This window comes from Gigantopelta aegis, chromosome 13, assembly GCF_016097555.1.
Source record: "Gigantopelta aegis isolate Gae_Host chromosome 13, Gae_host_genome, whole genome shotgun sequence".
In the NCBI taxonomy this organism is placed as follows: domain Eukaryota; kingdom Metazoa; phylum Mollusca; class Gastropoda; order Neomphalida; family Peltospiridae; genus Gigantopelta; species Gigantopelta aegis.
The window spans coordinates 18173014-18184675 of record NC_054711.1 but is presented as its reverse complement, the minus strand read 5'-3'; the positions used below and the strand labels follow the sequence as shown (position 1 = coordinate 18184675).

At 38.2% G+C, this 11662-nt stretch overlaps 1 protein-coding gene across 1 annotated transcript; it reads left to right on the top strand.

Moving 5' to 3' along the window:
• The first annotated feature begins 2385 nt into the window (after positions 1 to 2385).
• On the top strand, positions 2386 to 11415 carry LOC121387179 (dentin sialophosphoprotein-like). The gene is made up of 4 exons (XM_041518206.1): positions 2386 to 2485; positions 5138 to 5184; positions 9570 to 9785; positions 11411 to 11415. Exons 1-4 carry the CDS (start codon positions 2421 to 2423, stop codon positions 11413 to 11415), a joined length of 333 nt encoding a protein of 110 aa, XP_041374140.1. The 5' UTR covers positions 2386 to 2420.
• The last annotated feature ends 247 nt before the right edge of the window (positions 11416 to 11662 follow it).

Genomic DNA, 11662 nt, shown 5'->3' with positions numbered 1-11662 from the left:
ACATGACAAATTAAAAAAAATTAACTAATTTTATAATTATTACATTTTTAAAATAAAAGAAGTCCTTAGTCTGCGGGCCCCTCTGGCAGGGGGGCCCGGGGCAATTGCCCCTTTACCCCCTGTGCCCATTATAAATCCGGCACTGTATACTACAGAACATAAAGCAGTTTTATTGCGACAAATCATGCATACTATTCATAGATCTGGGCAGCTGCTTCTTGTGAATACACTGAGCGAAAACTAGCGAAAAAGACCTCTCTTTGAGATACCCTCATTTGATTAATTTCATTAGATGATTGTATTCTTCCGCCACACAAAATCTCTATGTCTTTTACGCAAAAGCAGTTGTGTTTTGCTTTGGGGCGAGAAGTAACCCAGTGGTAAGGCGCTCGCTCGATTCGCGGTCGGTGTGGGATCGACCCCCATCTGTGGGCCCATTGGGCTATTTTTTGTTCCAGCCAGTGAACCACGACTGGTGTATCAAAGGCCGTGGTATGTACTACCATGTCTGTGGGATGGTGCATATAAAATATCCATTTCTGCTAATCGAAAAGATTAGCTCATGAAGTGGCGACAGCGGATTTCCTCTCTCAATATCTGTGTGGTCCTTAACCATATGTCTGACGCCATATAACCGTAAATAAAATGTGTTGAGAGCGTCGTTAAATAAAACATTTCTTCCTTCTTGTGTTTTATTTAACGACACCACTAAAGCACATTGATCATCAGCTATTGGATGTCAAACATTAGGTAATTTTGACATCTAGTCTAAGAGATATTTTATTGCACCATACCAAACGGGTAGCAAATATGGCGTATAGATACTTGGCTTTAAGCATACATACCACGTCATAACCAAATCACTACTGACATAGCCATTTTCCTTAAAACATAGAGCACTCTAAAACCACAAAGTTCTGAAAGGAAAACTATCTAAAAACAACTGATGAGATCAAGTTCAAGTTCAAGTTCTTTATAAATAATACAACATAGTTATACAAAATACACACGTCCAAATCAATGGTGGGTGTGGTTTATATATAACCATGGACAAATGAAGTGATATAACTTTATTACATTAACTATTATCTTGCATTAACCGATAGGACGTTTCAATGAAACCATTTAAAGTGACTTCTCGATATATGTTAATGAACAAACAATAAAGTAACAGTTCGAACATGAATTGAACTCGACAAGAAACGTCACGTGTTGTTTCAAAGTTACAGTGCGATCATTTCTTTTTCAACAGACAATTTGCGATGTTTGGCGGCTTCTGGTTCACTGGATGAATTACAGAAATTTATAGTGATATGGCCACCATAGATTGGAGGAGAAAATATGGAAGACGGGTCAATGTGTTCGTGTTTACTGACACAAGTGACGGACAGGGAGGTCCAGGAGGCGAGATTCATCGACGTGTTAGTTGAATCATGCTGTTTGGGGTCGACTGTAGTTGTTTACACTCTGTATATTGCGGTGCCACTCTATATATTGCGGTGCCCCGATATCTACATAATTTGTGATGGCGGAATATTTCGCTCCGATAGTTTTTGTACCAAAAACGTCCGGGCTGAATGGGTGGTGAATCGCTTCTGTTCAAAACCTGCATTTGTTGACATTTGTTTCATTATCGAGCCAAGTTTATTTATTCCGACTGGGTGGCGCTTAAACCATGAAAACTTGTTTGGTGGAACTTTAGTATTTGTTGCAAGGTAGAAATTGGAATTCGACGTTGAATAATCAGATGGTCGGAAGGTAGCATACAGGTTAAACAACGCGACGGAGTAGCTAGCAGACGATGAACAGTAGTTCGCATGTTTACTTCCGATCGCTTTGGTTACTGGGTGATGACGTCTCAGAAACGATCTCCAACATACGTTGTATACGATTTTGATTCACAACGGTGATCTCCTACACAGGTGTGTAAGAAACCACAGTTTGACACACAATACCCGATGTATTTTTGTTTGTTTTGCTGAAGTGTCGTTAAACAAAACAAACTTTAACTTTAAAATTAATCAATTAATTAAATGTTTGACATCCAATAGCCGATGATAAATAAATCAATGTGTTCTAGTCGTGTTAAATAAAACAAATTATTACTATTACCAAATGTTTGACATCCAATAGCCGATGATTAAAAACTCAATGTGTTCTAGTGGTGTTAATCAAAATAAAACAAACTTTAACTTTACCGCGAACACAATCGATCTATGACTGCCACGTGGTATCCAACATGGCGACCGAGGCGCACGTGACAAGAATGTTTATAAGTATTTTTCACAATTATAACAATAATCGTCATAATAAAAACAGTTACATATGTTACACAGACTCGTATTCATTTCGTGTAGAGGTTTATATAACTATATAAATGCGTTTGCCTGTCATTTTACAAGAGCCGTTCGCTACCGAAGATGAAGCCTGCGTTGCTTGCCGTCGTATTTCTCAGCGTGTTTCTTGTGTGCTTGGAAAGCCACAGGTAAATTCGTCTATTATAGTATTTCAATAATTGATATTACTACAGTATAGCAATCATTTGTATTATAGTTTCACAAGAATTGATTCTAGTCTTTCAAGGAGTTACTATCCTCGTCTAAGAAAAAGAAAAAAGAAACAAACATATTGAAAGCATTGATATTAGATTATATTAAGTGAATTTAAAATGAAATATAAAGACAAATTTATAAAATATGTAAAACATGTCTTAAAATCCCAACGTTTCGTTTAAACATGTTAAACGTCCTCAGGGGAATGAAATAACAACAACAAAAATTGTTTAGCAAAGGGACTAAATGTGAAATGTTTTAAAAAATAAATTGTTGGACTAAGGTTTTCAGGTTGTTGTTTTTTTTTACTTTTTTTTTTTGCTTTTTCTTTCTTTTAGACATAGTGCATTTGTACATATATTTATAAAATGTATTTGCATTATGGGGAAGGTTACACTGTAGAAACAACTGTTTCAGTGAAGTTATTAGCTTATTTCTGAATATGACAAATCCTTATAAAACACGATGTGATGCATTTTGTACTATGCATTGCGTATTATCAGCATAGGTAACACTGTACAAATAACAACCAGCAAGGTTACAGTTCGAAGGTAAACTCTATTAACGTGCCTGTATCCACTGAAGGTTCAGGCACGTTCATCCTGAACACGAGTTCTGATTTGTGCCAGATCTCCTGTCCAGGAGAGAAAGTAACCCAGACATTAAATAGAGCATCAATATTACCAGTCCTGCCATTAATGGTAACTAGCTTGTTGCCAAAAATATTTTATCTGGGCAACAAATATATATAATTTTATTTTATCTGTACCACCCTGTCAAGTATGAGGGAGCGGGACGTAGCCCAGTGGTAAAGCGTTCGCTTGATGCGCGGTCGGTCTGGGATCGATCTTCGTCGGTGGACCCATTGGGCTATTTCTCGTTCCAGCCAGTGCTCCACAACTGGTGTAACAAAGACCGTGGTATGTATTATCCTGTCTGTGGGATGATGCATATAAAAGATCCCTTGCTGCTAATCGAAAAGAGTAGCCCATGAAGTGGCGACAGCGAGTTCCCTCTCTTAATATCTGTGTGGTCCATAACCATATGTCTGACACCATATAACCGTAAACAAAATGTGTTGAGTGCGTCGTTAAATAAAATATTTCCTTCCTGTCAAGTAAGCTTGCACTTGGAATGTGTATGGGGTACCTTTCAAAACTTATTATTATAGTTGTTGTTATTATTATTATTGTTGTGGTTATTATATAAGGTAATTTTGATTGTTGTTGCTGTTGTTGGTTAGATACACGGGCGTTTAAGTACTTTTATAAATTATATTTATGAATTTAGATTAAATTTTTTTTAGTGTACCTATTATTTTGTTGCTCATACGTTTTCTATATTTATCAAGGTCTGTTTTAGCGTTACACTATTAAAGGGACATCCCCGAGCTTGCTGCATTGTATGATGTTTCCGACTAATAAAATATTTCTACGATTAAACTTACATATTAAATATATTTTCTTGTTTAGAATACCAGTGTCTGTATATTCAATGTGTTTCTGGTCGTCTTAATATTTGTAAGAAACCCAAACTGGATTTTGTCTTCAAAAATGTATTTTAGGAAATAAAATGAAATTTAACCTAGTACAAATATTAGAACGATCAGAAACACGTTTAATATACAACCACTAATATTGTATGCAGAAAAATATATTTGATATGTAATTGAAATCGTTAAAAAGTCTCTATTAGTCGATAACGTCTTAAAAACTGCAGCAAACTCAGGAATGTCCCTTTAATAGAATGTAACTTTGTACTATATCGCTTGGCTCGCTAGAAGCTAAAGAAGACTAATCATGTTTTTCATGTACCTGCAATAGAGCAAACACCACATTCCTTAAAATTAAAACATTTAATATCATGTATCATTGTATGTTCTATGAGCTATATATATATTGAGTACTGGCACTAAAATGGTGTGAACAAAAGTAGAATAAAACAACCCACCCCTCTGTCCTCTTTCCTTTCTCGGAGCGGGACGTAGCCCAGTGGTAAAGCATTCGCTTGATGCGGCGGTCGGTCTAGGATCGACCCATTGGGCTATTTGTCGTTCCAACCAGTGCTCCACAACTGGTGTAACAAAGGCCATCGTATGTACTATCCTGTCTGTGGGATGGTGCATATAAAAGATCCCTTGCTGCTAATTGAAAAGACTCGTTCATAAAGTGATGGCAGCGGGTTTCCTCTCTCAATATATGTGCGGTCCTTAACCATATATATCCGTAAATAAAATGTGTTAAGTGCGTCGTTAAATAAAACATTTCCTTCCTTCCTTCCTTCCTTTCCTTTCTCTTATTTGAATTCCATTACATTTCTTCCCGATCCGGCAACGCCTTCTATCTTTCAACTTCTTTGACTGTTCACCTCTACATCCCAGTCCTTGTCTCTCCAACCGTGACACGTGCTTGTCTCTTGTGAATATCCGTTACATACACCTGCCATTTCCCATCAGCTCTCGCTGCGAGCTTGGTCTGAAAAACAAAACCCTTCATGATCTTATCTAATAGGTCCCAGTACCAAAAAATTTCAGGGTATGGCAGTCTGGGTGCACATATATTTGTTGTTTGTTTGTTTCGTTCTAGAATTCACAGTTTGGAAACAAATACATCCTCTGAGAACACTGAATCAGGTAATAAATCTCTCTCTCTCTCTCTCTCTCTCTCTCTCTCTCTCTCTCTCTCTCTCCTCTCTCTCTCTCTCTCTCTCTCTCTCTCTCTCTCTCTCTCTCTCTCTCTCTCTCTCTCTCTCTGTGTGTGTGTGTTTGTGTGTGTGTCTGTCACTTTCTGTCACTCTCTGTGTGTGTGTCTCTCTGTGTGTGTGTTTGTGTGTTTGTCTGCCTGCCTGTCTGTCTGTCTGTCTCTCGCACGCTTGCTCTCTGTCTGTCTGTCGCTCTCTCTCTGTGTTTCTGTCTGTCTGTCTGTCTGTCTGTCTGTCTCTCTCTCTCTCTCTCTCTCTCTCTCTCTGTGTGTGTGGTGTGTGTGTGTGTGTGTGTGTCTGTCACTCTCTGTCACTCTCTCTGTGTGTGTCTCTCTGTATGTGTGTCTGTGTGTTTGTCTTCCTGCCTGTCTCTCTGTCTGTCCGTCTGTCTATCTGTCGCTCTCTGTCTGTCTGTCGCTCGCTCTCTGTCTGTCTGTCGCTCGCTCTCTGTCTGTCTGTCTGTCTGTCTGTCGCTCGCTCTCTGTCTGTCTGTCTGTCTGTCGCTCTCTCAGTCAGTCAGTCAGTCTGTCAGTCTCTCTCTCTCTCTCTCTCTCTCTCTCTCTCTCTCTCTCTCTCTCTCTCTCTCTCTCTCTCGTCAAAATGCCTCTCACTGTCTGTCTGTGTCTGCGTGCATTTGTGTATGTATGTATGTATGTGTGTGTGTGTGTGTGTGTGTGTGTGTGTGTGTGTGTGTGTGTGTGTGTGTGTGTGTGTGTGTGTGTGTGGTGTGTGTGTGTGTGTGATAAAGTTGCTACGTTCCGCCCCCACTCATACATAGAGACTGTAACACAAACTGACTTTAGGATACCTAGAACAAATATTAGGAACTAAAATTTTAAATATATTTGGATCTGACTTTCAGCTATATTTCAAGAAGAACTGGAAACGTTTTCTAGATGATTGTTTCATACTGTGACCTTTGTCAAAAAACTGTTTGGAATTATTTCACGAGTTACTTACCACACTGAATAGTAACACAAACTTTACTATGGAAACAGACGCAAAGAAAATTCCTTTTCTAGACACTTTAGTAATCAAGTGTAGACGCATAATAGAAACGGATATATTTTACAAACCAACTGATAGCAAACAATACCTTTCTTTCTCATCCTGTCATCCGAGCCATACGAGAAGACGTATACCATATAACCTAGCACGGCGTATCTGTATGATTGTGTCAAATATACAAACACGTGATCAACGTCTCCGTGACTCAACATGTATCTTAAAAAGCGAGGCTATCCAAAACAGCTAATCTCAGACAGTGTCGAAAAGGTGGTAGTATTAGATAGAAAAAATATCATTTAAAACTAAAACAAATCGTTACAGCGAAAAGGCCGTTCGCATTTCTATCCAGCCATAACCCGCAGAACCCCGATATATATAAAACGATCTTGTCAGAATTGCACATTTTAAAACAAAATGAAAACATATCATCCATTCTAGACTCTATTTTAATTATAAATAGTAAGACACAAAGCAAAAATTTGAAACAGATACTAACAAAAGCACGATTTGAATCTACAACAGTAGAACATAAAAAGTGTTAAAAAGTGTAACCGAAGTAACTGTGGTACATGCCAACATATTTTAGAAGGCACACATATAGAATTCAACAACACAACTTTAATTTTGGATACACAGGGATATGGATTGTTCGGTTAACAACGTTATGTATGTAATTACATGGCAAGGTTACAAAGAACAATACATTGGTCATACCACTCAGTTGAGAGCCTGAGTATACGTACACAAACAGCAAATAAAACAATCACAAACAAGATGCATACCCTTGTGCTCACATTTAAATCAATCTGATCAAAATTAGTTCTACTGGTCAACCAGTAGATCTAACAACATTGCGTGGACTCCCATGTCCAGATGACATTTCCTCTATAAATAACAATATAAATATCGACCAATTACACTTCGCCTTTTATAGCGTTATTCGGGAGCATACAAATTCTAAAAATATACATGTGTTAACACTTTCAAGACATAGGTGATGACCAGGTCACCAGTGTCATGCATCCAATGAAAAACAACATAGATTACACTATGACGTATAGTTAGCCAGACAATCGTGTGTCCCTGACGTGTAAGTTTGCTAAAAGTGCAACGGTTATAAATAACTTTTAGTCGAAAAAGATATTAAAATTTGTTAAAAGCTGTTTTTTTTAGGATATGTAAGAAATATTATAATACATTCGTACACTCGCTTTCGCTTGTTAGATACATTTTAAAACAACTCGTTATGAGATAAATGGTATCTAACGGCCACTCTCTCTCTCTCTCTCTCTCTCTCTCTCTCTCTCTCTCTCTCTCTCTCTCTCTCTCTCTCTCTCTCTCTCTCTCTCTCTCTCTCTCTATATATATATATATATATATATATATATATATATATATATATATATAGCAAACTTCATTCGATGAGATATAAATCATATTTGACAAAAAACAAAAAACAAAACATGAAATATCTTCTATATATTTAAGGTTTGTTTAAAATCATAGTTTATGGATAATAAATATATTATAACATTCGCAGGATTGCCATTCGAAATTTATGAAACTTGCTCGGGGAAAACAAAATCCCAAACTCGTTTGATAAATTCCTTATAGCACTCTCGCTTATGCCATAATCACTCTGTATATCTATATCTATATACACAGTGAAACCTCGCAAGACCGGACCCTCTTGTATCCTTGAATCCGGAATTCTCTCAAAACTTTTAAACAGAACAAGAAAATCCATCGCAGAGGTAACAGCTGAACTAGGTAATGAATGAATGAATGAATGAATGAATCATTCAATCATTCAATCAATGAATCAATGACTCATTCAATCAATGAATCAATCAATGAATCAATCAATGAACCAATCAATCAATCAATCAATCAATCAATCATCAATCAATCAGCCTGTCAGTCAGTCAAGCAAACAAGCAAGGAAGCCAAAGTAATGAATAGAATTAATACAGATTAACGTTTGACGATCGCACTACAAAATTGTAACACTTTAACATATTGTTGCTCATGCATATAAATATATATGTATACGTATACGTATACGTATACGTATACGTATACGTATACGTATATGTATATGTGTATATGTATATGTATATGTATATGTATGTATGTATGTATGTGTGTGTGTCGATAACTCCACCTTCGATCGCTCGACCTGAACGACGGTCCCGGTCGAATTGCTATACAAACTAGTAATAGCGGCCTTCGATAATTCAAACTTCGAAAACTCGATAAACTCGATCTCTCGACCTGATTCTTTGGTCCCATCATAATGATTTAATAGGATATGTACCTCTAAAACTCGATGTGTGTGGATTGAAGACACTATTTCCGTTAGACTTCTTAAACATACGAATATACACTTAAAACGCTGTTTATTACCAGGATTTTACTCAAGATGAATTGTGTTTAGTTTTAAAGCTAATGGCAGTACACAAAATAGACGTAAGATAGAACAAGCTTATGTGAAAATACAGACGATTGTGAAATTGGGAAAACAACCCTGGTTCGTGTGACATACGATAAATGTGACTTTATTCATTGTTGTTGAAATTTTGTTACATAATTGTACACGTGTTTCTGTTACAGTCTCTATGTACGCGTCGGGGCGGGACGTAGCCCAGTGGTAAAGCGCTCGCTTGATCCGCGGTCGGTCTAGGATCAATCCTCGTCGGTAGGCCCATTGGGCTATTTCTCGTTGCAGCCAGTGCACCACGACTGGTACATAAAAGTCCGTGGTGTATGCTATCCTGTGTGTGAGATGGTGCTTATAAAAGATCCCTTGCTCTTAATGGAAAAAATGTAGGGGGTTTCCTTTCTAAGACTGTATGTCAAAATTACCAAAATTACCAATAGCCGATGATTAACAAATCAATGTGTATGTGTGTGCGTACGTGCAAGTGTGCGTGCGTGTGTGTGTGTGTGTGTGTGTGTGTGTGTGTGTGTGTGCGTTTCTCGAGCGTATGTATCTGTGTAACTCTGTATCTGCTAAATTTGCTAGAATACATAAGTATTGTTTACAAGTTTATTTTAATATCAGTATCCTCACCGACGACAAATTTAAAAGCAACAACCATCACTGTGAAAACAGATGATGGAAGTCTGTTCGTCTTTGTCTCTCTGCCTCCGTCTCTCCTTGTCTCTCTCCGCCTGTCTACCTTGTCTCTCATTCTCAGACTGTATTGTCGTGTGTGTCTGCGTGTGCGTGGACGTGCGTGTCTCTGTGTGTGCTAAATGCACTGGAATACATCAATATTGTATTGCATTCTGTTTTATTTTAAGTAGACGCCGTGGTAACAGATTTAGAAACAAAAAACGTGACGGACACATCAGATGAGACGAACACAACAAACGTGACGGACACATCAGATGAGACGAACACAACAAACGTGAAGGACACGTCAGATGAGACGAACACAACAAACGTGACGGACACGTCAGATGAGACGGACACAACAAATGTGACGGACACAACAGACAATACGGAAACATCTGAACCAGGTAATATATCCCTGTCTGTATCTCTCCATTTCTCCATTCTGGATCATCTTATTTTTTTCTCCTCGTTCCAACAACTGGCCAAAGGCCGTGGTATGTGCTTTCTTGTCTGTGAGAAAGTGCATGTAAAAGATCCATTGCTGCTTTAGGCAAAATGTAGCGGGTTTCCTCTGATGACTACAGGCCAGAATGTGCTCTAGTGATGTCGTTAAACAAACTCTCTTAATCACTCTATCGCTACACGTCTGCCCCTTGTTCTGTTTCTCTAAACCTAATGATTTATTAATCAGTGTGCTCTAGTGGTGTAGTTAAACAAAAACAAATTTTAACTCTCCATCCCTGTCGCTCTTTATCCATTCCTTTCGTCATCACCGTTTTTACCTCTTTCTCGTGCTCTCTAAATCATTATGTCTCTACATGTCTTTCTATTGCTCTGTCTTGTGTATGTCTGTCTGTGTGTGCGTGCATGCATATCAGTGCCCTTGGCGTAGCCAGTAAAAGGGCACACAATATGCGTCGGCAAATTGAGAAACACCAGGGCTGCGTTCAGCCAGACCGAACGGAAAAACGTCCGGCAGACTGGTTTGTGCGCTTCACTTTGAAAAAGTTGAAACTTTATTTCGGTACACTCATACGACAGCATATGAGGAATTATTGTACACTATATATTTACTGTAACAAGATGAGAACACATTTCAGCAAGACAACGCCCGAGCGCACACAGCACGTGTTACAACATAGTATCTAGCGAACTATAATGTCCCTTTGCTTGAATAGCCAGCACTGTCCCCTGATTTATCGCCAAAAGAGATTCTTTGGGATTGCCTTGGTCAACGCATCTCACGTCGTCCACAAATGAATAACCTTAGAGAACTGGAAAACGCACTGTGTGTTTCTGTCTCTCTGTCATTATCTGTCTGTCTGTCTGTCTGTCTGTCTGTCTCTATCTCTCTCTCTCTCTCTCTCTCTCTCTCTCTCTCTCTCTCTCTCTCTCTCTCTCTCTCTCTCTCTCTCTCTCTCTCTGAATCAGGTAATGAATCTCTCTGTGTCTCCGCCTCTCTCTCATTCTCTGTCTCTCTCTGGCCGTGTGTCTGTCTGTCTGTCTGTCTCCCTTTATGTCTCTCTGTCTGTCTCTGTCTCTCTCTCTTTGTCTCTCTCTCTCTCTCTCTCTCGCTCTCTCTCTCTCTCTCTCTCTCTCTCTCTCTCTCTCTCTCTCTCTCTCTCTCTCTCTCTCTCTCTCTCTCTCTCTCTCTCTCTCTCTGCGTGTGTGTGATAGATAGATACTCTTTATTTCCTCCATATTTTGAATATTTTTTATACACACACAAACACAAATAGGAACATAAATTAATTAATTAATTAATTAATTAATTAATTTCACGGGATTATATACAACTGTAATATTGCCCTACACTGAGCTTTCACTTAAAACTTGATTATATACTGGCAACACAAACTGGACCCACACATGCAAATCAATATCACTGATGTCATTATTTTCTCAACCAAGAATACAGTTTAAAAGTTTGTCGTCATTTTGATCACAGAAGATAATATATTCGTGTACAGAAAAACTATTTGCTATTTTATCAAAAGTCTTATTTCTGATTTGTAATAATTTTTCACAGTTTAGTAGAATATGTTTTGTATAGTCAACGGTTTCTTTTTCACAGAGAATGCATTTTCTATCAAATAATTTCATGCTGCCTATTTTAATTACGGAAGATATTGGCAGTGTGAACTTTGGATGCACGTAAGCTATTTTCCAAATAGTGTGAATCGTTATGTCTGGGCGTATGTTGTAAAATCGAAGAAGTTCATTTGTATCCCTCAGGTGAGACCGGTGGCTTTCATTTTTCCCATTCAGAAGGGTTCTGTTA

Excerpts from the sequence above, each read along its gene's own strand:
- LOC121387179 (XM_041518206.1), top strand. The coding sequence starts at position 2,421 with ATGAAGCCTGCGTTGCTTGCCGTCGTATTTCTCAGCGTGTTTCTTGTG. Across the intron at positions 2,486-5,137 it reads GTGTGCTTGGAAAGCCACAG|AATTCACAGTTTGGAAACAA; the intron begins GTAAATTCGTCT and ends GTTTCGTTCTAG. Across the intron at positions 5,185-9,569 it reads CTCTGAGAACACTGAATCAG|ACGCCGTGGTAACAGATTTA; the intron begins GTAATAAATCTC and ends TATTTTAAGTAG.